General features: G+C 42.0%; 1 protein-coding gene across 1 annotated transcript; it reads right to left on the bottom strand.

Annotated features, from left to right (window-relative positions):
- Positions 1–9767: 9767 nt before the first annotated feature.
- On the bottom strand, positions 9768–26329 carry kcnk18 (potassium channel, subfamily K, member 18). The gene is made up of 3 exons (XM_039783144.1): positions 25928–26329; positions 25552–25695; positions 9768–11318 (listed from the first exon to the last, which is right to left on the bottom strand). Exons 1-3 carry the CDS (start codon positions 26166–26168, stop codon positions 10483–10485), a joined length of 1221 nt encoding a protein of 406 aa, XP_039639078.1. The 5' UTR covers positions 26169–26329; the 3' UTR covers positions 9768–10482.
- Between the last annotated feature and the right edge of the window lie 768 nt (positions 26330–27097).

Genomic DNA, 27097 nt, shown 5'->3' with positions numbered 1-27097 from the left:
GAGCCTGGTAGCTGAAGGCGCTGGCCCCCAGTCTACTTTTAGAGACTCTAGGAACCACAAGTAACTCTGCATTCTGGGAGCGCAGGGCTCTAGTGGGACAATAAGGTACTAAGAGCTGTTCTAGATAGGATGGTGCTTGACCATTTAGGGCTTTGTAGGTCAGGAGAAGGACTTTAAAGTCAATCCTGATTTTTACAGGAAGCCAATGCAGAGAAGCTAATACGAGAAAAATATGATCTCTTTTCTTAGTTCTTGTCAGAACACGCGCTGCAGCATTCTGGATCAGTTGAAGAGTCTTAAGGGGCTTATTTGAGCCTTATTTGAGCAACCTGACAGTAGGGAATTACAATAGTCCAGCCTGGAAGTAACGAATGCATGGACTAGTTTTTCAGCATCGTTTTGAGACAGGATATTCCTAATTTTGGCAATGTTACGAAGATGAAAAAAGGCTGTTCTTGAGCTTTGTTTTAGATGGGCGTTAAAGGATATATCCTGATCAAAAATAACTCCTAGATTTCTGACAGTAGTGCTGGAGGCCAGGACAATACCATCCAGAGTAGCTATATCTTTAGATAATGAAGTTTGGAGGTGTTTAGGGCCCAGCACAATAACTTCAGTTTTGTTAGAGTTTAACATCAGAAAATTGTAGGTCATCCAGGATTTTATATCTTTAATGCATGCTTGAAGTTTGGCTAACTGACTGGTTTCGTCTGGTTTGATTGACAAGTATAATTGGGTGTCATCCGCATAACAGTGATAGTTAATTGAGTGTTTCCTAATAATATTACCAAGAGGAAGCATATATAAGGAGAATAGAATTGGTCCAAGCACTGAGCCTTGTGGAACGCCATGGCTAACTTTAGCGTATTTGGAGGATTTATCATTAACATTAACAAATTGAGATCAATCAGAGAAATAGGACTTAAACCAGCTTAATGCGATTCCTTTAATGCCGACTAAGTGTTCAAATCTCTGTAACAGGATTGTATGGTCAATAGTGTCAAATGCAGCACTAAGATCTAGTAAAACGAGTATGGAGACAAGTCCTCTGTCTGCAGCAGTTAGAACGTCGTTAGTAATTTTCACCAGTGCTGTCTCTGTGCTATGATGCTTTCTAAATCCTGATTGAAAGTCTTCAAATAAACTGTTGCTATGGAGATAATCACATAACTGATTAGCAACTACCTTCTCAAGGATCTTGGAGAGAAAGGGAAGGTTAGATATAGGTCTATAGTTTACTAAGATCTCAGGATCGAGGGTGGGTTTTTTCAGAAGAGGTTTTATCACAGCTACTTTAAATGACTGCGGTACATAACATGTTAATAGAGACATATCGATCATATCTAGTAGTGAAATGTTAACCACGGGTAATGCTTCTTTGAGTAGCCTCGTTGGTAGATGGCTTAGCTGAAGATACCTTTACCATTAATTGTTGAAGGTCTATAGGATAAAAGCAGTCTAAGTATATGTCAGGTCTAGTCGTTCTGTCTAGGAGTCCTGCGTTGAAAGGTGAACCGTTAGAAGTTCAGGGCAAAAGGTGATGGAATTTATCTCTAATTGTTATAATTTTATCATTAAAGAATAGAGTTGAGCCGGATACTCGGCTGAAACGAGTATCCGGTACGGATAAAGCACTTTTGCCGAGTACGAGTATTATACGAGTAATACGAGTCAATATCTGTGCTCGGATTGAATAAAAATCCTCATTGGGTAGCTGACTGTGTCTGCGTTCTGTGATAGGCTAGTCACACAGCGCCCCTCCCCTACACACATACAGATTTATTGTGTTGCTGTGTCCCGCTCTGCTCACTCACACACAGAACACTGAGAAGAGAACAGCTCTCTCTCTCTCTCTGTATCTCCCTCAGTCACTTAGGTTCGTGGGTCTTTTCCGTTAACGTTTAGGGTTTCTTCAGCTTCAGGTTTGTTTTTTACTTCGGTTTGTAGTACATTCAAACAGATCATTGAGAATCCCAAGCCAGTCACTGAGGAGAAGATATGCCCACTCTCCCATGAGCAATTGCTCCCCAGAAAGCCCAAAAGAATCTAAATTTAATTTCAGAAATGCCTTGGTTGTTTGTTATTAACTGTTAGACCAGCTAATAGTCAAAAACAATTCCATTCCAATCCAACTTGTGCAAAAGACTCAAGTGATGTGAGCATGGAAAGAGCATGTACAGCGAGCGTTTGCTCAGACCACGCCCCCTTTTTCCAACATGTTGCACATGCCCTGGCTTGCAGAGAACGGCTGTCAGTTGAGTTTCAGTTTATAAGTTAAGTTTCAGGTGGTGTTCGTGTGCGTCAGTGAACACAAAACCACACCTACACTATAAAGTGTATAAGAAATAGTGCCTGTGCATCTGTATTTCAAAGTATATATTAAACCTTCAAAGAATATCCCTGCCTCCCCTGTCCTGACAAGACACCCCACATCGGTGACTAATTTTCATAACCAGTAAGATCCCCCATTACACAACTGTTAACGCCTTTTGACACATGATTTCACATTTTCTGAACAAAGTCCGCCCACTTCAAACCAATAAGAGAGGTGCACAAACAAAACACAAAATACATAACATGTCTCTTTTAAAGTAAGTAAAATGGTGACACTTACAGGGTAATAACTTGCCACTTACTGGGTATGTCCTTGTAACTTACGGTGTAATATCGTAGTATGAATTGGTAAATATAAATGTTGGTACAGCGGAATCATTGGGAATTTTAGAGGAAAGGAGAAATTACTTATAATGAGTAAATGGAGTCTGGTGAGTTTGGCGATGGCGAATTTGGGGCTGTTTCTGGTCAAACAAAAATTATCTTACTCTTTAACAAAAAGGTCTATCTCTGTAGGGATCTGTGATGCCAAAGCCACACATGGTTACAACAGCCAGCAATGGTAATATTGTACACAATTTCACCTTGTTTTGTTAAAGTGACTATTTTAAATTTTTTTACTTTCAGTTGGTGTTGATTTTAGCGGCTGCTTTGGAATAAAGTGGTAGTGTTTTTACCACACCTGCTGTCATAAAGCTCTTCTCTTTACGGTGCTGTATTACCCACTGTACATTACTGAGTTAGTGTTACGGGAGGTCATATAGTCACGATGAATGTTTTGCTCAGACAGAAAATCATTCATTTACAATAAGAGAATAAGTTCCAGATGCATCGTTGCATTTCAAGTGTTGCATACGGTAAGTCAGCCTACTATGGATGTCTCGTGAGATCAACAGGTATCACTAGCTAAGTTTCCATCCACTTGTCAATCGAATTATCTGAAGTTCGGTAAAAAAACTCATGCGAATAAAGCTGGTGAAAGTGTGTTTCCATCCAACGGCTTTAAAGCGAATAAAAACCTGTGCGTAATGACGTCACATGCTGTTTTGCGATTAAATTGGTATATTGAATTGATTTGAGACATTTTAAGGTGTTTCCATTCATTTTTGCACTGAAGATTCAAGTGAACTTTTGCGAAGTTTTGCTAGACAGAAGTAGTTGTTGTTAATATTAGAAGCCAAGCTATAAGCTCTGATGGGCCTTTGAACGATCTGATCCAGCTCATCTAAAAGGTGGAACTTGCCTTATATTTTCCCTCCGGCACCGCTGCGAGACAACTCTCTTTTTTGAGCCGTGTATCGCTGTTTGAGCGCCTTCCATTTACTCGCACGACGTCCCACGGCTTGTCGTAAGGGACATTCTAACGCCGCTTCGTGAAAGAAACGCGTGGTTTAATGTATCTCAACGATCAATCGTCACCAGATGTATCATGGTCATATCTTGTCATGAACACTTAAACCTGTCAAAAAAACTAAATCGAAATCCAACGATTAAGTTATCTCACGTTAATGTGTCAGATAACGTCCATAATATGTGGACATTGAGTTAGATTTGACCGTTTTAAGTGGTTATGATGAGCAATATAGAAGAGGATTTTTTGGTGATGATTGATCGTTGTTTAGGTACATTAAACCATGTTAAGCTTTTTCACTTTAGGACTTATAAAGCCAATGACAACCGTGGAGAGTCAACCACTCCGCCCGCCCACCCTGAAGCATAAACGCTTTATGTCAGATAAAGTCCATAATAATTGGACATTGGGTTAGATTATTTGACAGTTTTCCGTGGTTATGATGGGTAATATGAGAGATAAATTTGGTGATGATTGATCATTGTTTAGGTACATTCAATTACATTAAGCTATTTCCATAGGCTCTATGAAGCATAAACGCTTAATGTCAGATAATGTCCATAATAATTGGACTTTGGGTTACATTATTTGACAGTTTTCAGTGGTTATGAGGAGCAATATGAGAGAGAAATTTGGTAATCATTGATCATTGTTTAGGTACATTAAACCACGTTAAAGGTACAATATGTAACATTTCTGCTTTAAAATGTCTAAAAATGACCATACCTATGTTATATATTTTTATGAGTTGTGTTCTTACACTATCCCAAATGTTTCCACCAAATGTCAAACCCAGAGAAATCTGTTATTTTATTTTCAGACACGTACGTTTCCTTTAGTCGCCCGTCAGTGGCGTCATTATAACCTTTTTTCCCCTCCAGTTACTCTAACTTCCGTCAGAACACTGGCACCAAGATGATACGTTCAGGAGTAATTGTAAATCATGCAATGTCACAGAAAAAAATACTTGTAACCGTAATACTGCTTTTTTTGGCCATAAAGCATCATTTTGTGATTAATTACATCCCACTTTTATCACAGTAATACAACAGATACCTTATTTATTTTGAAAGTTCAATATCGACAAGTAGCTAACATTGATGCTAATGCTTTGTGGGTAACATTATGAGGTTACAACATCATTCAACACGCTTTAGTATGACTGTTTTCGACCACAGTTAACAGGACTGGGCCAACCCACGAATAACTTCACTAGCAACGTTAACTGTATAGATAGACGATTAATCTAATGCTAATTTGGCCAGCTAGAACACCCCGGTCTGTCTGCCTCACTCCCGGCGAGAGACTCAGTCGGGGATGACAGCTGACAACAGCCCCGGACATATAGCTAGCTAGCTATCGTTAGCCCCCAGTCAGCTATCAGCCAGCTACTTTTATTACAGCAACCCCCGGCCAGAACTTATCTCCAGTGCCTGGTGCTTACGACGCATCGCGACGTTTAATTAAACGTCGGGAAACGGACCATATCAGACCAGGCACCGAGTCACAACAGCGGCCATCCATAGAGTTAGCTAGCTACATCTCCGCAGCGCTACCGGTGAATGTGCTGAAAATCTCCTCCCTGCCGAATTTCTCCCCTCTTCGCGTTAAGCTGTCTTTACGGTTAGCTAAATTAACCTGACAAAAGGTGAGTTAAGCACCAAAACGAAAAGTTAAGATTACTGAAAAGTGAAGGGGAGATAATTCCGGGCAGCTGGGAGATGTTCTGCTGCTGCACAACCGGCATCGAACGTCCTGGCTCGCTGTCGCGGAGATTCCCCCGACAATCCCCACCCACACCCGTCTCTCAGCCTCGTTTAGTAGCTAGCTAGCGTTACAACAAACCCCGTCCGCCCCGGTGTTGAAACGATCCAAAAGGTGACACTGATATGTGAAATATTTTGTGTTTTAGCTGCTGGCTACTGTTAGCTTGCTGGCTCACGAGCTAACTGGTCAGCTACAAATAAAAATCTAATCAAGAAAAACGTAATTATGTTGGGGAAACTGCAGCTATTTTATTAGAATGAATAAACGTAACGTGAATAAACTTGAACGGGTAAACTCGTCCGTGAACTGATGAATTCTAACTGGCAGCGAAGGTGTTTAACACTTAAAACTCCCATAATTCCACGCAACTTCCCAACGTCATCAAAAGTCCAGTTTTACCGTCCATTGTTTTGGTTGAGAGACCCCTAGTGGCAGAAAGTTACATATTGTACGTTTAAGCTTTTTCCTCGCCATATTAATAATATTAATACGGCCACTGATGAAGACAATATTAACGTGAGATAACTTCTATAATCGTTGGATTTCGATTTCGATTTTTTGACAGGCTTAAGTGTTCATGACAAGATTTGACCATGATACATCTGGTGATGATTGATCGTTTACACAAGTACAGGGGGACAAGGGAAAAGAAAATAGTAGGCCAACACAAACACAGACTAAAAGGAATTAAACATCTGCGCTATATGGAAGGGGGACGTAATTTAATGTCGGCTACTGACATACGACCACATCGCACAATCTAAAGTTATTTTATGAATGAATTAGACAAATTACATACCTGAGGGCCAATTCGGTGTCAGTTTTGAATCATTTACAATCCTGTAATTGTCTCCATCTGTTGAAAGCCTGACCACCGTCTTTCTCTTTCCCATTCAGCTTTTAGTTATTCTTGGTTTAATTTCCTTCTTTCCTGTGATGGTCCTGCCCCAGTATCAGCCATAACTCTCTATCTATCTATCTGGCTCCTGCGATGGGTAGGGGGGGTATCCCGTCCCTGTGCGTTGAGCCGACCAGATGAACCAGTTGTTTCCAAAGCTGACGGTCTTGTGCCAGCTGCTCCGCATGTTCCACCGCAACTCCATGTTGTTGGAGGTCACCCGCAAGGACGTCAAGCCATCGTGTGCGGGGTTTACCTCGCGGTCGTCTCCAGCCTGCGGCCCTCGGATCAAATTGGAGAATGACTCTCGTCGGATGGTCAGGAGGGAGGCGGAGGACAAACAGACCAACCGGGTGCGACGTTGTGCAGCCAGGCAGGATGCTCTGGGCTGGCGCGCACGGCTCTAAGCACTTGATTGGAAACCGCTGGGGGTCCGCGATATTCCCAGAGTTCTGAGAGCCCTGCTATCAAAGCCATCTAGTCTTGCAGCCAGTGTCTTATTTAAGGGCCACGTCTCCGAACCATAAAGCAGGATGGAAAGTACTGCTGAGTTGTAAATCCGGAGCTTCGTCTTGCGTGAGATGGTCTGGTGTCGCCAGAGTGGTTTCCAGAGAGACCGCAGTGCTGACGCAGCCAGGGCTCTTCTGCGGGTGATCTCTGTTGTTAGGTCCCCGTTATCTATCAGCCATAACTACAACATGAAAATACAATTAGGCCTATATAAAGAAATCTCCTGCTACCTTTTACCTGGCTGGATACTCACTAACACAGTTTACTAGTTTGTTTTCTTTGTATCAGTTGTAGTTTATGTATATCTTGGTTTCCCCTTGTGTGTCCTTTGGTTTGGCCAAGCCAATGTATATGTCCCCTTGTGTTTCATTCAGTTTTTTGAGTATAGTTATGTTTTTGTTGACCTAGATATTCAATTTGTGGCTTATATTGTGTTGCAGTTTTTTGGGTAAATAAAAAACAAAAAAACTCTTTTTCATTGAAAACTCCTGTTCTCTTCATTGCCTGGTCCCTGACAGGATCCCTTTCCATTAATGTTGTTAGACACTTGGAACAATAATCTGAACCTGTCAGTGGCAAAAACAGCACTTTTAGTGGACAAAAATTGAAGGTGTGCAATTGTCTATTAACGTGACATTACAGCTTGTTTCGCCAACACATTCTCACTCCCAGCGCATCAAAAAGCAACGCTTTTTCAGGTGCCTTTGGCATTTATTATTGACGTAAAAAGTCTTCAGCGTCTAGCCCTTTGGCGTCATATTTCGATGCGTTTGGTCTCTCTCTCTTGGAGCACCCTGGGCTGGTTCTCCTATCTTTCGAATAGGAGTTTTTCTGTGTCACTTGGTCCCTATTTTTCTGAAACTGCTGCCCTGTCCCGTGGAGTGCCTCAGGGTTCTGTGTGGGGTTTGATTATATTTGCTTTGTTTATGCTTCCCCTAAGCCATATAGTTTGGATTATTAATAATTTTAATAATTTGGAGGCATCTCTTATCACTTTTATGCTGATGACATCCAGCTGTATGTTTCTTTTAACCCGGAAGAGCCTTTCAAAGTGTTGGAATTGCTCAAATGTTAGTCTTCCATTATGGACTGGATGGCAAAAAAATTTTTTACAGCTTAATGGATATAGGACCAAAGTCCGTATTATTGCTCCTTATACTACAGCTTCCAAGGTTGTTCAGCATTTGGGGTCCCTTTCTTCAGATGTACAGTCCAAACTGTAGTGCAATTAATTGAATTTCATTTGATTTTGGCTCCCAACGATCACCAAAATAGTACAATCGAGAAAAAATTATTATTTTGACATGTTCTGTTTTGCAAGAACACTGTTATTTTGTCTTGTGTTCTGAATGACACGCGCACGCACACATCCGCTCCTCCCGAAGCCATAAACTCTCTCAGCCTATACAGTCAGGGAGGCAAGTCGTGTGCATATCATCCGCTGGAATTTAAAAACTCAGCGCGAGTAAAGATGGCAGAAGGAGGGCAGCCACAACAGCGTTTGGTGAGCAAAAACGGCAAAACCAACTCCGTTGTCTGGGAACAGTTTGGCTTCGAGGAATCCGACGACTTACCTTGAAAATTGTGTGAAATAGAGCTACAGTTGCTTAGAAAATAGCATTATGGGCACAGACTTTGATGAAGTTACCGTTTATCAGACACCAGATGAGACGAAGAATTTAACGTTAGCTAACCCTGCAGTCCCTCTGCCTTTGACAGCATTTCGTTTTATTGTTAAACTGTATGTAAAATGAGCGGTGATGTTAAATTACCTGTTACACGTAACGTTATTCAAAGGTACCGTCTAAATGCTGGATTTTTCCATAGCAGAGGTTAGCTAGCAAATAAGCCCACTGACAGCGACGTTATTGTTCATATTTTGGCACAATGTTCAGTAATGACAGTAATAGTGGTCATGGTGAGTGAACATGTGATGTGAGATGCACATTGTGTTATGTCTGTGGAACTGGTCATTAGCTGTGTAACGATGTGTGATATCTGTAAATCTGAACCAACTCACAGTAGTAAAACAGATTTTATTCTCATCCAAAGACTCTTTCTGTGAGAGAAAGGACACTAACATTATATCCTGGAATGCAATTGTAAGATATATGCTTTTTAGAAACTATTGGAAGATTTTTGTCCAAGAGTCAGTATTTTACAAGTTGGAAGTGAGAACGGGTTGGTTTCGTCTAGCTTAATACTGGACCAATTTCATAAATTGTTGTTTCCATCAGTCAAATTAGACGCAAAAACATGGGAAAATAGGTATAGCTTTCCCTCATGCCTGCTCTCGGGATGCTAGTATCTCAACCTCCCAATAACACTCCCTGTCTGAAAACAAGTAATTCTACATTAAGAATACAAGGACTTTCAAAAGGATGAATTGATGATGTTTTACATTCTGGGGTGGGTCTGTATTCAAGTGAGCTTATACAACCTCAAGCAGATAGATGTAAAATAGCTGAGATTTGGCGACCTCTATCTCACCCAGTAAGAGCGTGTCCTTGGCAACGGCCAGGGTTCGAATCCGACCTGCAGCCCTTTGCTGCGTGTCATCCTCTCTCTTTCCTGTCTATCCACTGTCACTATCGAATAAAGGGAAAAGCCCGAAAAAAATAACCTTAAAAAAATTAAAAAATTAAAATAGGAGAGATTTAACATTGTTCATCGCGTTAAGTATAGACAGTTCCTACGCTTCTATGTATGCTTTAATAAATGAGGCCCCAGGTTGTAATGGTTTTCCCATGTATGCAAACAAAGTGACAGACAGTGTCGAAGTGCAGCCCGAACCAGTGCTGCTGCACCCACAAAACAAAGCTTGAAATATATATTCAAGATTTAATATCCTTTATTGATCCCACAATGCGGAAATTCACAATGTTGCAGCAGCAAGGGAAAGGGGAAAAAGACACTCCAAAAATAAACAAAAAATATAAATTGTAAAGAGAATTGATGATAATAATAAATAACAAACACTGCCCCTTCATTATTATTTATTGCAGAACTATTGTAGTGGATAGCATTATTATCTGCAGGTTTAACCATTTCTGATAATTTATACTCCAAGTTTAAATTAGGAAAAAAATTATTGTCGCTCATATAATCAGTAAAACGTCTGAACATGTGGGCAGCCACGTTCATTTGACATCATGTTTGACATCAAGTATAAATTAATGAACAAAACTGAATTTGAAATTCATTTAGATTTTCTTAAATGTAAGTAGGGAATCCAGAGTCGTCACTTGTAATCAAATGCAACACTATGGTGCCCATCCTCTGTATATCTTTAGGCCGTGGTCAGACAGTGCACGTTTGCAGGTTGCAAAGCTTGTGGCGCACTGCATGCCTTTTTATTGACGACGCCCTGATCAGACCAGTTGCATCTTTTTTGATGTTCTTGCTACTGCAGCTAGATACTCAGAATTTGAGGTCATTCTTGTTAGGTAACGTTTTCAATATCAGCCTTCTTAACTGGGCAAAAGCATTTGTCACATGCACACTTTTTGCTTTGCTCATGCTTATTACCAAACAGCCAGTACAAATAATGCACTGGACAAGTTCCCACAGACTGTGAGCTTGTACAACTCATGGACATTAGTACAGATATTCTCTTTGTGACTTAGTCATTCTCTTGATCTTTCAAAGTCTCCACATTTCCTCTGCTGAGGAACTTGATGCATTGGCGGTAGAAGCTTACAATTCGTGCTTGGCTTAGCTTGAAAGCCATGGACATGATGGCCATGCCAACAATGATGAAGAGTGAGGTTAGCATGAAGTACTTAGGGTGATTTGGTACAATGTCACCAAAACCGATGGTAGTGAGAGTGATAAAGCAGAAGTAGTAGGGGTCAAAGCCATGCAATTCTGTTTCCCACAGTGGCAGAATCAAACCTACTAAACAAATGTAGGCAAACACGATGAAAAGAATCAGTACAAAGGGTACATCCAGCATTTCCATTCCATCCCCTAACCCTGTGAAGTCCCAAATGGCATATCCTTTGGGTGATGGTGGCAGTCGGTCTAGCTCTGGGCAAGAGAGGCTCCTGAGCAGTGGGCCCTGTCTAAGTAAATTCTCCCTGGCAAGAATCTTCTCAAAGATCTCTTTGTTGTTTTGGAGCATGATGGAGTTGTGCCGTACATCCGCCTGGCTGTGCAGTACGTGCCGGATGTCAAGGGGTTCACGGACCACAACGTCGTGGCTGAAAAAAAAGTTACCGTTCTCCAGAGCCGGGTTGCTTGAGTCCCTTGTCCTCTTCCGGACCTTCCACGGAAACCAGGTGTGGGAGCGGAGGGTTTTGCAGAGGGTGTGAATGTGCACGTAGGCTCTAGACATCAGCATAGCGAGGAAATCTCCCACATCGAGGATGACCAGAAGCATTAAAGGGATGCCCACCATGGCATACAAGACACACACCACCTTACCAGTCATGGTAACCGGATAGATCTTTCCATACCCTGCAACAACAATGGAGAAAATGGACATTTAGGTAACATGAAACATGGGCAACTGTAGGATTTTAAGACATCTGTGGCAAGTCAAGTCGTTGTAGGGCAGTGGTTCCCAAACGTTTCCCCTTTTGTAACCCCCCCGACAGGAGAGAGAGATCTGTATATATAGGCCGTATACATTAGTTATTTATATATTAGTTGTACTTTACCTATTTTCATGTATATACTGGATTAGAATGTTACACAGCTCTGTGTACAATTGCTTGTATAATTGTTTTCTCCATTTTGCCCCTTTATGACAATAAAAGCCCTTTCAATTGAATTAAGCTGTTTCTTTGTAAAGGGGAGAGAGAGGGGTGTGTGTGTGAAGGAGAGAGAGAGAGAGTGAGAGAGAGAGAGAGAGAGAGAAAGAGAGAGAGAGAGAGAGAGAGAGAAAGAAAGAAAGAGAGAGAGAGAGAGAGGTACGCAACAATCAGTTGTTTTTCCATGAAGGGTTAGCCAACGAGACACAATGTGATCCCACTGGGAGATTGGCAGTCGGCTCCTTAAATTGTGGTCACCACTGCCTATCTTCTTGCCTTTGTTTTGGTAGTTGTAGTGTTTGGTGTGGCTTTATCGTCTGCTTTACGTTTACCCTGCAGTTCTTTCACAAACTTGTCCATGCTTTGCTAGCATGCATTATTTATTTATATTAATAAATAATTGCTGGGCTCCCTCCTGTTATAACTCCTGGGGGCTTGGGAACCACTGTTGTAGGGGATAAACACAATCAAGTACAAAAACACTCAAATTGGACTTACAGCGATCACATTTGAGGTTCTGATTAATGGACCTGGAAATATAACACCATTGCTTTCAGTATTTTTCTCCCAAAACTAAATATTTTGTAATTCCATTTAAAGTGCCCATATTATGAAAAAATCACTTTTTCTGGGATTTTGTGTTATTTTGTGCTTCCACACACATACAAACTTGGACAAAAAAACATCCATGCTGTTCTGAGTGAGATACGGTTTCTGAATGTGTCTTGCCTTCAGTCTGGTCAAAATTGGCAGAGCCGTCTACATCATCGGCTGAAACATTTGGTGTGTGCTAACCACTTTAGCTAATACCACATCAGCTAGCTGTTTCTCCAACCTGATCAGTACAAGGCAGGATTAGCCGGGAGACTTCTTCTAAATGAGGGCACACTTTGCGTGGAATACCTGCAGATGAGGGACATGAGTGAATGAGTTCTATACAATTTATTTTGTAGATTAGGGTGAACTTGTGTGTTGTAGCAGTGTTTTGCCATTGAGAACGAGGTGGCTAACCGCTAGCAGCGCTAGCTTCTAGCTAGTAGTCCTTACCTAGCTACTGCGCATGTGCGACTCCCAACAAAGATGGGATCTGTAGCTAAAACAGAGAGCTCAACACACAGGGTCAAAAGAGGAGCTGCAGCAATGTGCACTACAACAAAAATATGGTGTCTTTTGAAAATTAAACCATGTAAGCCTGATCTGGTACAACCACAAAATACAATTAAAGCTGCAGCAGTGATGGACGAGCCATCGCTCCTCTGCGCGCGTCGGGGTTACTGGCGGACGCCGCTCCTTGCTCCATTTGCGCAGCACTCAGACACCGCAAATCGTCACCAATGAAATGGAACTCCCTGCTGAGTTCAATGATACCTCATACAAGATTCTACGTCATACAGTTCATTAGCTGTGAAAGGGGGTGTGGCCAAAGCATAGGGGTCTGGGCAAACCTTTACCAATAAAAAAGGAAGTCTCTGCTGAGTTCATTGATACATCACTTAAGACTCTACCTTAAACGGATCACCAGTTATGAAAGGGGGCGTGGCTTAAGCATGGGGGGGGGGGGCAAACCATCACCAATCCAAAAGAAACTCTGCTGAGTTCATTGATACCTCACACAGGACTCTACCTTAAATGGGTCACACGTTATGAAAGGGGGCGTGGCTTAAGCATAGGGGGCGGGTCAAACCATCACCAATGAAGAAGGAACTCTCTGCTGAGTTCAATGACACCTCACACAAGGGTATACCTTAAATGGTTAAAATGTTATGAAAGGGGGCGAGGCCTGCGTAAGCGGGTGTGGTCATATTATAAGGCTCAGTATCACATGTAGACCACACATTACAAGTTTCATGTAAATCGGATGATGTTTGTCATGTAAGGCTGATTTCCTGTTGCCAGTAGATGTCCTCAGGCCTGGACCCTTGTCAATCGTGAGAAATTTTGGGCAGATATGACAACATACACTCAAGTTACAATAACTTCTTTGTTCATCAATAAATGCTCAAAATGGCCGCCACGCCCACACTGTTGGACAAAAAGTTTTGCTTTTAATAATCGATCGTTGAGGTCTTTAGATGACACAGACCGAACTTTAAAATACGAGAAAATATTAACCACCATTTCTCTAAACCAGTCTTTTATTCTTCATGATCAGTGGATCAAGAGTTTAGACATACAATTTAGAAGATCTTACATTTCCAGTAAAATCTAACTTTATAACATTTTATCAATGTATTATCAATCTATAAGCACAATATTTGTTGGTTAAGTACACTGTCCTTGCCAACGTGATTGAGGGCAGGGCTGTTCCCTTTCTGCATTATAAGCGATTGCAATGGGTCCACTAACCACCTGGGCTCTGGTCTTTTTAAGGGAAAAGCTCAACTCTAGTCCAGTCATGGCATGATGACATAATACAAGGCAGTTTAGCTTGTCACAGACAAAGCCCCGTCACAGACAGGGTTCTGTACCAGGCAGTTATGTATGTGTGATGTGTAGGATTCACGTAGGGTACAGATTTGATCATTGGCAAATTATCAAATATGTTTTATCAATATTAATAAAGTTATGAATATGGTTATTCATAACTTTATCAAATCGACAAACAATCAAAACGGGGCACCACCCTGCTAGTCAGGGACCAATAATCAAACTGTGGAACAGTCTCATTTCTGTAAAAATCCTTTAAAAGGAATTAAAAGGAGGGTGATTTCGAGCGGAACCCGTTCGACAAGCAATTATCACAACAAATACACAAATAATCACCAGCAACTGCTAATTAAGTATAATCGAATTTATTAACGTCACAATTATCAGTAGCCAATCAATAATCCTTCAATAATAAAACGTATATACATTTTACAATATCACAACCAAACAAAGCAAAAACAAAAGCAGCATGTCTTGTGGACACGTCTGTGTCTGTGTGTGTGTGTGTGTGTGTGTGTGTGTGTGTGTGTGTGTGTGTGTGTGTGTGTGTGTGTGTGTGTGTGTCTGTGTATGTGTGAGTGTGTGTGAGAGAGAGTGAGTGAAAGAGGAGGGGCGGTGTCGAAATGTAGTTCTAATACAAAAACAACTCCAAAAATGGCTACTCCTGTGAGCTGCACAAAACCATATAGCCTCAAGAGGGCGGTAGTGGTGCTGGGTGCACGGAGAGGGGCTGAAGAAGCCGAGGTGGGGGTTGCTAGGCAACGCGCATGTTTATACCATATGCTAAATCACCTATTAGCTCTATACAAACCCCACGTGGTTAAGTTAGCAGCGTTAGCTCGGGAGCTACGTGGCTAGCTTATATGTCCGTGTGTGGGTTAGTAAAAGGAACAGAATAAAGGAGGAAAAGAAAAGAAACACTCTGATCTTAGTTATCGATAATGGCCAGCTCAGTGGCTAACAGCTGATTTCCGCGATTGTCTCGCAGACAGTAACTAAACTCCATCAAAGGAGTGGTTTATAGCAGGTAGCGCTTACGGTTTTAACCCAGCTACTTAACACAACAAAATCAAACAGTATGGTGATCAATTCATACATTCACAGAAACAGATTAGTAACCAGATATGGCCAATACATGATTACAATCAGATCACATTAATGGCACAAGCGGTAGCGAACCCTTTGCTCATTAATAACAAACCAAAACGCACTAGTTCTAACATCTGCCCAGAACTGTGTAAAGCCTTACTGTGCGTCGTTTGTCAGTTAATCTCCTGCCAGAGTTTAACGATCCGTTTCGTCCAGAGCAGGGAACGATACGTGATCCAGGTTGACAAGCAAGAAACAGAACGCCGTCCTTTTCTTGAATCCAGGCTGATTAAACCCGCTGCAGATAGAGGGAATACTCGGCCAGTATTTCCTCGGATCCCCTTTGTATATCAGACAGATATAAAATTGTCCCAGCTCAAAACTCGACCAGCGAGGTGATGCTGGCTAGCTAGTCCAGACTAGTGTGCCTCCTGTAGTAACCTGGGTCACCGTGGAAAAGCGACGATCTTGGGGTTAACAGGCTATTTATAGTTTGAGACCCCATGCTGTGTTTATGGTCCCGCTGAACCAATAGGAAGACTCAAAACTCTTGAAAGTTTGAAGACTACAATCTTGTAGTTCTTTGACTTCCTGCCAGCTGTGAGGCTTGTCCCTTCTGGCTGGGACTTTCGCATAGAGGTGTGAATTAACCAGGCTTTGGGTTTTACATACAGGCCACGATTCCTTTGTCTCTCTGGTCAGCTCAATCTGAGGCCTTTTGGTTAAATCAGGTTTAACCAGCTTCTTGGTCCCCAACAGATGTGGTAGGTAGGGATGTTGTAGACATCAATGTAACTTGTAACTTGTTCTTGAGGGTAATGTTGAGTTTGTGAAAACAGCAGTGATCAAGCCTCTTTAAAAAAATAAAAACTTATATAGGCCGATATTAAAGCTTCCCATTTCTGGGAAAAAATCATAGAAAAGGCTGTTTTTCTTTAACTTAGCACCTTCCTGGCACTAAATAACTATTTTAATGTTTCATCACAGCACTGAGACTGCTCTCATGAAAGTAATGAATGACATCTTATTAAATACAGACATTGGAAAAGTCACTGTTCTGTTGGATCTCAGTGCTGCGTTTGATACGGTGGACCACAAGATACTGTTGGATAGACCTGAAAACTGGGTGGGACTTACTGGCACAGCCCTTAAATGGTTTAAATCCTACCTGCAGGATATAGACTATTATGTGTACATTGGTCCTAACAAATCTGAATGCAAGACAATTATGATTGGTTTAAAATAATGTCAATAAATAAGAGCACGTCTTTTTCAAATCCCGGAATGTGTGCAGACTAGCCAGACCTTCCTCTGCAGCACTGTGGAGATAGGTCTGGCAACAGACCTAAGTCTAAGCAGATACAATGTAGGTATAATGCGAGGTCAAGCTGCAGAGTGTCTGCCCTTTGCTTAGGTGACAGTGATAAGTGATGGCAGGTTAAAGGTACTTTAGGTCAGGGTTAGAGAATGGTGTTGCCTACCAGAGGGCACAGTAGAGTTATGATGATTATATGATGATAGATTTAACATGAATACTGGGTTTCCATAGGAACCTCACCCAACTCAATACCAGCATGCTAAAAGGCAATGCATGCCATGTAGGTCCGAAAACACATGCCTTTAAAATAATCAAGAAATGCTACTTTTTCAAACAATATACATTCAAACAATTGCAATGGCAGACAACAATAGATCTAAAGTATGCGTTTGAAGCCTTACCGTAAATAAATGAAGTTCCCAACACAGAAGACAATGTGCCTCTAACCTCTAACAATATCTAATAGCTTTTTGTGGTGAGGTGAAAAGCATTGTGTTCTGAGAGTGCCCTCTCCTCAGTGGGTTGTGGGCTTCCTGTTGCCGTTAAGCCATTAGACATTTGATGGCTTCCCTTCAACACTTATAATGTATCTCAATGTAAGACTTACAAATGTATCTTCACAAGGTTCTTACGCATCAAATCATGCTTCAGATAGATGTAAGCTTCATTAACAAATTATATTGAACATAAGGACAAATAATTTACAAATTAATCATTAGCAAAGGAAATGTTATTACATTTACTGAACATTTTAAGATATATTTTAGCTAGTGGGTTTGAGGTGCCAAGCTTATGCAATAGTCAGCAGCCTGTTTGTGAGAGTCTGTGAGGCTGCACTTAAGCACTGTGCTACTTTGAGCTAAATGCTATCATGCTGACGTTAGCATTACAATTCATCCTGAGGAGGACATGAATATGTAAACAATTCTTGACCAAAGTAGTCTATGAACTGACTGACCAACCAACCGACCAACATGACCATCCCAAAGAAATGACCGAATGGGTAAATATGTGTTCTAATATCTTTTAATAAAAATTATTATCATATCCTTAGAGTGTTAACTAAAGTTAGTCCTGAAGGGTGGCTCTAGAAAAGGCCATGTTGCCAGTGTTGTAGTACTCAAGATCGATCTTGGTTTTGAGACTGGTTTCAAGACCACCTTTCGAAGGTCTTGGTCTCGTCTTAGAATCGACTGCATTTTTTTCTTCGACTTGTCATAGTTTCAGACAAAGAGGACAACTGCAGGGGTATCACTAAATTGCCTGTAACCAGTGCTGTAGTAGTTGAGTCCGGTCTCGGACTCAAGTCTGGACTTAAGACATTTTTCTATTGTCTCGGACTTGTCTTGGACTCATTGGTATTTGCACTAGGATTTGTATTCAACTTGGCCATTGGACTTGCTAAATATTGTAGTTGGTCTCAACCGAGTCCAGCACTACATGCTTTTTTTCTAAAGTAACTTTCTTCTTTAAAACAAAACCATTGATGAAGTGTGCTTCAATCATTTACATTTTGGCCACAGACACAATGTCAGGGAGAAATTTGTACAATGGATTCTTCAAGACAAGTAATAAGTTCCTGAATAGGAACATATCCATTTTTAGTGACACCTGTGTTGCTGTTATTTACTGCTCTAGTCAAGTATTACTATATATAAGTCAACACTGCCTTTGCCAGCTCAACATGCAGCAACTACAGCCCGCGGACACCTGCTCACAAACTACGTAGCTACATGCAACGTACTGTACTGCCCACAGGGAACATGCAGCAACCATATGCCTGTCAGTCCTCAGATATTCCAACTATCCAAAAACAGCTGCCATTTAATAATGAGACACACCAGCACCACAAGGAAAAAAGGCGGCCATAATCTTTTTTTAGGGCTTGTTCAACGCATTCTCAACAACATTATATGTTGAGTTGTGAAATGGAAATAGTTAAGTTTAGCCAACTAATATACTTAGGGTTAGTCAAACATCAGGGATTGACTTGAATCATGTAAAACCACTAAAATGAGTATATGTAACGTGACATCATAGACTAAGGTCCATAGAAACTGATCAAGACCTACCCCATCTGAGGGTTGTCAACCCCGAAAATTAATGCTACAGCACAGAGGCGTCTTTCATTATTGGAGCTCACTGTTACCATGGAAATGTTTACTGCCCCCACGAATGCCTAGCAAGCTGTGGTCTTGTTCCTTTGCCTTTTTTGCCGTTTTCAAAATGTTCTTTTTAAATAAAATTTTTGGTCACAATTCATCTTTTGGCTTAAAAGTCTTTATGAATGAATGGATACATGAATGAATGCCTTTATTGTCATTCTTCTGTGTCTCAACAGAGAAAACTGTTCCCATTAACTGTGGTCAAACACACATTAACATACTCGCATATTACTGTAAGATCAAAATAGCTGTTGTATAAAGTGCTGTAAAAAAGAATTGGATAAAGTGCATATGCAGTTATTTCACGTTGTTAAAATGGTTGTGGTGGTCGTGGAGGTATTGGGGTGGGGGAGAGTTCAGTTTGTGTAGGGCTGTGGGGTAAAAACTGTTCCTCTGTCTGGAGGTGCGGTATTTTATTTTATAGTCCTGTAGCGTCTTCCAGAGGGCAGCAGCGTAAACAGAAGGTGAAAAGGGTGTGTTGACGAGATCTCGTCCCCACGAGATCTCGTCTACACACCCTTTTCACCTTCTGTTTACGGTGAGATTAAACATGAAGAGATTTCTTGTTGAGGTAAAAAGTGTCTCGCGATATCAGTAAGTGCAGAGCAGCAGCCTTGAAATTAGCATAGAAAATCCCCCAGCCATTCTTCAAAGTTGACTCTGAGTTTACTTTTGCAGAGCGATAGCGGAAGAAAAAAGCAGCCTGTAAAAGCCAGTGATAGAACGTTAGAAAGTACCGCCGCGCTCCATCTCTCTCTCTCTTTGTCTCCCTCTCTCCCAGTCTCTCTCTCTCTCTCCCTCTCTCTCTCTTGCCGAGACACATGCGTCTGCAGCGTGCAGTTAGCTGTGGCGCTGTCTCACGCAGACCACTCTCTTTCTCTGTCCTTTTTAAAATGAGTCGGGATGCAGACAGCAAAACCTAACTTTACTTTTAATGATATTAAACAAAGACAAATGTTCTCCGTTAGCCCTATAATGGTCATAAATCAAAACTAGAGTAGCCTACTTCCTTGTTTACTGCTGCAAAAAATAAAATGCAGAGGAGGAGAAAAGAGTATCTGTCTTCACAAAATTCATCTGTTGAGTGTTTGATGGTAATTTATTTGCACTTTGGAACATAATCACTGTGAAACAATAGTAAAATAAGCTTTATTTTTCTCTGTCTACTATACAATGACAAATTCAAGTACAAAACATTTGGTCTCAAAGGTCCCAACTACTGCCAGAAAATGCTTGGTTATGTTGTAACCTTGGTTCTCTGAGTGAAGAGACTCTCTCCACCGTACATTTGGAATAAGTTATGGTTTAACTGTTAGTTATACAGGAGAGAAGCCAGTCATTTGAGTTTGTGGCAAAACCTTTCAGTGCTCGGTTTTCATTTTGTGACTTTCAATTGAATAAAGGATTTCTTCAGTCTTATTTCTTCATCAAGTTTTCTGTAAAATAGGTTAAAATCTAATTTCGTCTCGATCTCGTGAACCCAATCTCGTGTCTCGTCTCCTGAGCTGGGTGTCTCGTCACACCCCTAGTGTCAATCCTGCAAGACCTGTAAATTTCTTCCAGGGGTGCCAGGGGGAAGTCTCATAATTTTTTGTGCTGTGTTTACCACACTCTGGAGAGTCTTTCTGTCTGCCGTCTGTCTGCCCCCCCAAACAGTTCCCATATCAGGTTGTGATGGTATACGTCAGGATGCTCTCTACCGAGCAGTGGTATAAAGACGCTAGTAGTTTTGTCGAAAGGTTGGTCCTCCTCAGACCTAAAGAAGTATAGCCTTTTCACCAGAGCTGTGGAGTTTATAGTCCACCTGAGGTCCTCGCTAATGTGGGTTCCCAGGAATATAAAACTGGGGAGCCTCTCCACCTTCTTTCGTAGGGTGCTTTCACACCTGCCTCATTTAGTTTGGTTGAATCGCACTAGAGTTGGTTTGCCCCGCTGGTGCGGTTCCTTTGGGCAGGTGAGAATGCGGCAATCACACTTGGGTGCACACCATAAGCGAACCAAACAAGCGTACCGAGACCTGCTTGATGAGGTTGTATCGGTACACTTTCAAACTAACTCTGGACCGGTTTGTTTGTGGTGACAACGTGATCCAACCTCGAACCGCACCAACTACTGTATGTGTACTCCACAAGTCTGAGCTAATGTCTCCTGTAGTCAGGTGTGTTTAGCAATCCGCGATGCAGCAGAGCAGCAAACTGTAGCAGCTTCCAGTGTTTCTCTCACAGAAACAGACTCGCCATCCATCACTCGCATATCCGTGGTAACACCAGCCGCCGCTGAAGTTGGAGACAGACGCCAGCAGAGCAGAGCGAAGTCTCGGTGACCAGAGCAGATGAAGTAACGTCGCTCGCGAAACAATGTCTGATAATTTATATGAAATGAGATGGCCATGGAAATGACCATGGAGATGCAAAAAATATACACTAGTCCAGAACACAGGACCTTCTTCCTGTATTAACTTTCTTGCTCCCGCCCCAGACACATCCAACCAGTAAGAGGAGTGAACGTTCTTGTGTGATATGTAATGACGCATTTTGGTTTGCTTGGATTTTTCCAGGTGTGAAACGAAATCAAACCAAGGAGAATTCGCTAAAAGTTTACAAACTCATCAACTGATTCAGATCAAAGCAAACAAACTATAGGTGTGAAAACACCCTTATTCTGAGTGGCTAGTGCTCGTCTGTTTTCCATCTGAATTTGATGTTTAGCGACAGGTTGTTGACTGCACCATTCTGTTCACTTGCAGCCCTTGTCTCTGTAGGCTGTCTCATGGCCATTCGAGGTAAGTCCCACCACTGTTGAGTCATCTGCAAATGTTGTGATTTAATTTGTAGGGTATGTAGGTCTGCAGTCATAAGTGTATATAGTGTATATTGATGTAATGAACCATCAATGGAGATATTGAATGGGGAAAATCACTTTCAGAACCAGAGCTGTTCAAAAAGTGGGTCGTCACTGTTGAGCTTCATGGCTGTAAACTGAAATAACTTCTGCTATATGGACAGTGTAGAGCTTAACTTGCACAGCAGCTAGATTCTTCTGATATCAGGAGATCATGCGAGAATCACACGAAATAATGTTCTTTCCGGCCACCTGATGAATGTAAGTCCAATATTCACTCTCTTTTAGCTCTGCCTTTCCCGTAACTCCTGGAAAAACATATCGCATTCTTCAACTGCTAAATGCTCATTATGTCTAGTCATTATTTATGTCTGTCTGCCATTTGGTGCTGAGCAGGTAGTGGGTTTATCAGAGCTTTCTCGCTGGAAACAGCTGCCGGCTGCTGCTGAAAACAAGGAGAGTGGTGAAAGTGAACCAACAGCAAAGCTGCAGGTCAGAAAACCAAAACACTGCGCTGAAACACGCTAAAACTCTTCATGGAGATAGTCTTGCATTGCAGCGCAGTGGAGGAAGGTCAGATAGTCTAGCTAGCTGTCTGGATTTACCGTGCAGAATAAGGCATGGATACCCGACCCGAGGCCGACGGGTCCCGACGGTACCCAACGGGCCGGGCCAGGTTCGGACAGATATTTAGAAATTATGGTCGGGGTCGGGTCGGGCTCGGTCACATCAGCGCGATAAGGCAACAGCTTATTAACGTGCGCTTGTTGCCCCGTGTGCGCTGATGCGCTCATCTGTTGACATTTCCGAATGCCTTCCTACAGTTGCTTAACAAAAGCGGGCTTTCCACACAAACAAACGTAGCCTACACGTGTCATTAGTATGAGGAAAAAAATTAGATTTTAACTGTGTCGGGCTCGGGTTGGGCTCGGACACAAATTTCTTAATACCTGTCGGGCTCAGGCCGGGTTCGGTCACGGCTCTGTCGGACGCTGGCCGGCCTCGGACAGAAAAATTCGGCCCGATCCGGACTCTACTGCAGAAATCTGAGGAGCGGTTAACCATAGTCCTCACAAATCCACTGGAGGTTAGAACGCCAACACAAAGAAAGAGGAAGGTGACGGACATCCGGCCGAAAATGAGGGCCATAATTTCTGGCGGCACCGGAGCAATCCCAGTCATCGATATAGACTACACGGAGCTAAGAGGAGCTACATAGTTGGTGATAATTCACAATGGTTCATAATAATGGCACCTTTCAACCATTGTCAGTTGATCCAGTATTAATAAATCAGTATTGACTAGTGCAGCAGTAGAATTTGCTGGTTTTACCTCTATGTAGTTTAATTTATCATCTGTCAGGGCTCAACTTTCCCTCGACTGGGGCAAGGAGAGATTGATTAGATATTATGGGATGATGATGCCCAGGATGAAAGTTTGCTCAGCTCCCCTCACCCTCCTCCAATCAAATGGTTACTGGTTTGATCCAAGTTTACAAGGAAAGTAAAAGAAAGTTGCAACAGTTGTCAAGTACAGTATTTCTATGAGCAAAACTAGACTCTCTGACGCGTATACACGTGGCTGACTGCTTGTTACACATTGCCTAAGCCACAGTAATATGTAGCAAGCACTTTTGCCTGCCGACGTCAATACAAGGATCTGAGCACACAGTCATAAGCACCAAACTGCACCGGACCACAAGTAACACAGACCACAATGGAGAAAACCTCTAACAGAGATAAAAGACAAGTCTGTACTCACTCAACATCCCACAGGCTGCTTTCTAAAGGCCTAACAAGTGATGTTTCAGTGCAGTTTGGTCATCTGACCTCAGGCTGTTTTACAAAGTGAGACTAGCAAGTTTATAAGGTGTAAACAAAACATTTCTCCTGAAAAAAACTAATCAACATATGATATTCATGTTTAAACCGACATAACATATATTCACACCCAACCCATTAACAAAACATCATTAACACTAATACTAGAACAGGAAGAGTCCATAACACTGTCCCATGAGCCAATGAGCTCCTGCTGGCTACTACAATATGAAACCAACAAATATTATTTCAAAGGAAAAAGTGTTACTCGTCTTATTTAAACATGACTTAAAAGATTATGTTTGATCCTAAAACATTACATTTTGGCCTCTACAAGTCATTTTCACCGATCTCCACAATTGAGAGCAATTTTAGAAGCGTTTTTGATGTGACTTGCGCATTCTTTACAGAACACAGGTATAAATCATGTATGCGATATGCGTCTATTTTATTAAATGTATCAATCCACTGTGTGTTTTGATTTAACTGTATCTACATTGATTGATCAAGGCTTCCAGTCTATCGGTGAGCTCGCCTCTCATTCACTATGGTGGGCGGTAAATAAACAAGATTTAGTTTGGAATTAAGATTATTATTTTTTTCCCAGTTAATTTGGCTCATTCATTTGAAACAGTCAGTTTCCCTGGAACTACTTGCTAGGTGTCCTATATCACTTTTTAATGAACACTCTGCAGCCAATAAGAAACGAGTATTACCCAGGACCATTATAGATAGATAGATAGATAGATAGATAGATAGATAGATAGATAGATAGATAGATTAGATAGTAGATAATTAGATAGATAGATAGATAGATAGATAGATAGATAGATAGATAGATAGATAGATAGATATCCCAGCAAGGAAGGGGAACACTATATGTAACCGGACACATGAAGGGGTGTTGGCCAAATTGGAAAATGGAAAATATAAATACACAACACAATTAAATCAAGATAAAACTAAATGTAAAATACTAATGCCTGGAACTGAATTTTTTAATTTCAGAAATAAAATGAACAGAAAAATGGGGGCGATACTAAATCGACAGCCAGTTACAATTACAGCCACACTCAAAGGAGGGGCAACAGGAAGGAAGGGGCCTAAAACCTCATAAAAACACAGCAAAGGAAATAAGACTGGGCTTGTCCACCTAGTAACACCATTTACTGTCCTACACTGAAGCACAGGCTGTGTTTTGTTGGTAATGCATATGTTGATTAGACACACCCCACCTGCTTCTTCTCTCCCTGACTGACGTCAGGTAACTGAAGGGGAGACTGCTCGTGGCCTCCCCCAGCCTCTTCGCCCCCCCCACGAGCTCATTTCAGCAGTGAATAGCAACCTAACCACTTCTACATTGCTACACTGATACACAGGCCGTTTTACATGCATTAGAGGCACTCCATCTGGGGGATGGGGTTTCTTCTGCCTTTCCAACCCACTGCTTGCTTCTTTTTTCTTTCGGACAGTCACCCAGCCTCCCTGGCTTCCTGGCTGCTGCCAGGGGACGGAAGCTACATTAGGTCAGCACTGGGAGCTAAGTTACAGCACTTCCGTTAACGCTAACAAATTTCTCTGGTACAGAGCCACACTTCCAACTACAGGTATTACATTTACACATGCTTCTGAAGCAAGACGCTATCAACAGAGGCAGGACAGCCAAGCCGGCGCAGACACTTTCATTGGTTATTACGGAAGTTAAGTTTTGGAGCAGCCGCTCCATGAAAGTTCTGCATATGCATATGTTATGTCCAGCCTGTCAGACTGCCGATCGCATCGCCTATCGGTGATCTTGAGTATCCACGATGTTTTTAATTTGAAAATAGAAGCGATCGCCAAAGCTTATTGGCTAGCATTACTTTACTCTGCTGGCGTTCTCTTTCAACATATCTCACCACAGCTGAGCTGTTTAACTCATGACTGGTCTGGACTGTTTGGATGATGACAATGAGAGTACACATTTGTAAGCAGTTAAAAAGACCTGTTTGTGAAAGGGTTCTGTTAATTTGTGACTGTTCATATAAAAACTGCTTCTGCTAGTTATTTCCATCTCCATATTTAGTGAGTCTGAATTTTAGCAGGGTCCTATTGGTCACGACGTCTCATTCTCTGAGACTAAAGACCAATGGGTGGGGCACCAGGGGGTCCGATGCCCCAACTTCTAGCCCCGCCCCTGTATCAAAGGATGTGAATACTTCTTCACCCTTGTACAGTACACCCACTGTACATCACAGCCACCAACCTGCAGTAGCTATGCTCATCCAGTTGACTTACCAACGGTTGTGAATACAGTGCAGCAGAAGAACATGGAGCCATACAAATCCCAATCGGCAGGTCTCTGGAGCCATATGGACTGGAAGTCATCCATCTGAGTCGCCACTCTATCCACGATGTCTTGCTGTGTGGCGGAGGCATTGTCTGGAAATAAAGAAAATATATATATATTTATTTATTTATTTATTTAGTAGAAAGCAAATTAATATTGACATAGTTGGTTAACGCGATGTGACAAGGATACACTCATGCCTATAGGTCCAAATCCATGCATCAGCATTAGAATGGAAAGAAAACATAACAATTACTTACAGATTGAATCCAACATAGAAGAGTTTTAACAGTGATGCCCAGACAGATATTAGGGGCCACTTACTGGTGAGGTTCTGGACGGTGCTGACAATCCGAGTCAGGAAGCGCTGGTACTCGGGCGGTCTAGTATAATTCAACACCTTTAAGCCGTTTCCTTCAATGTGCGCGAACATGAGCGCGCCTAGCGCCGCGTACGCGACCAGGGACAGACACAGCAGCAGGTGAGGAACGAGCCTCCAGGAACGCCACGCGCACTTTCTTAACTCGGCCTTAACGCCTTTTTTTTTCTTCACTGCCACTGACATCGTCTTCTTCTTCTTCTTCTTCTCCTTGTTCTTCCTCCGCTGCCGCCTCTTCCAGCTCAGCTAAAGTACCGTGGATAGCGCGTGCGTCCGGCAGCGCGGCTGTCTGCTCCAGCACTGTGGCGCGCGGAGGCTGCTGAGCCAGGGCACACCCCCCACACCCACAGCAGCCGCATCACGAGGCCCCCGGGAGTCCGTAATGGACTCTGTAGTCCTTTACTCCATTCTGGTCCTACACCCCCACCGTCAGCATTATACCGATGACTAGTATGATGCATTATATTCCAGCAATCCAAACAGACGATTTGTTTTGTTAATACTGAATTAAAATAAAGCTGCAGTTGAGTGTCATTGGTGGAACTGCTCATAGTACTACACCCACAGAAAGGTATTCTCTTTAACCTTGATTTACTCTGTGGAGGTTCACTGAGAGCCTTTCTTTCGCAGGAACGCCCTGTCACACACTACAGGGGGGGGGGGGAGATCTTTTAAAGTACAAGTACAAGGGGAGATCTTTTAAAGTACAAGTACCTTAAAAACTGTACTGCTGAACTGCTAAAAGTTCAGCTCAACACAGTTATTATAGTTATTATTTATTAATAATAATACCTTTATTTCTAAAGCAATTTTTAAACAGTGTGTACTATGGAGCTAGTCCCTACAAGCCAATATATATTTTTTAAATCCACTGTAAGACGGACTGGGAGCCAGTGGAGTGATGTGTTCTGTCCCGTAGGACCAGTTTAGGAGTCTGGCTTTGGCCTTTTCAGTCAGCTGATGTCTGTTTTTGAGGTTTTGCTGTGTGAGGCATGAGAAGAGTGTACTGCAGTAATCTGATGAATGCATGAAGTACTGTTTCAAGTCATGGCGAGTGGTCTAGCCCTCTATCAAGCACCGGGGGCAACAGGTGCTGCAGGAATTCTATATTTAGG

The sequence above is a fragment of the Perca fluviatilis genome, chromosome 19, assembly GCF_010015445.1.
Source record: "Perca fluviatilis chromosome 19, GENO_Pfluv_1.0, whole genome shotgun sequence".
NCBI classification, from domain to species: Eukaryota; Metazoa; Chordata; class Actinopteri; order Perciformes; family Percidae; genus Perca; species Perca fluviatilis.
Note: the sequence above shows the minus strand (reverse complement) of the source record. Positions and strands in the feature narration are given on the sequence as shown.

What these genes read in the sequence shown, in the direction of transcription:
- kcnk18 (XM_039783144.1), bottom strand. Translation starts at nt 26,168, where the DNA reads ATGTCAGTGGCAGTGAAGAAAAAAAAAGGCGTTAAGGCCGAGTTAAGA. An exon ending in CACCGTCCAGAACCTCACCA is followed by an intron (nt 25,696 to 25,927) that starts GTAAGTGGCCCC and finishes CTTTATTTCCAG; the next exon opens with ACAATGCCTCCGCCACACAG. An exon ending in CACTGTATTCACAACCGTTG is followed by an intron (nt 11,319 to 25,551) that starts GTAAGTCAACTG and finishes TTGTTGTTGCAG; the next exon opens with GGTATGGAAAGATCTATCCG.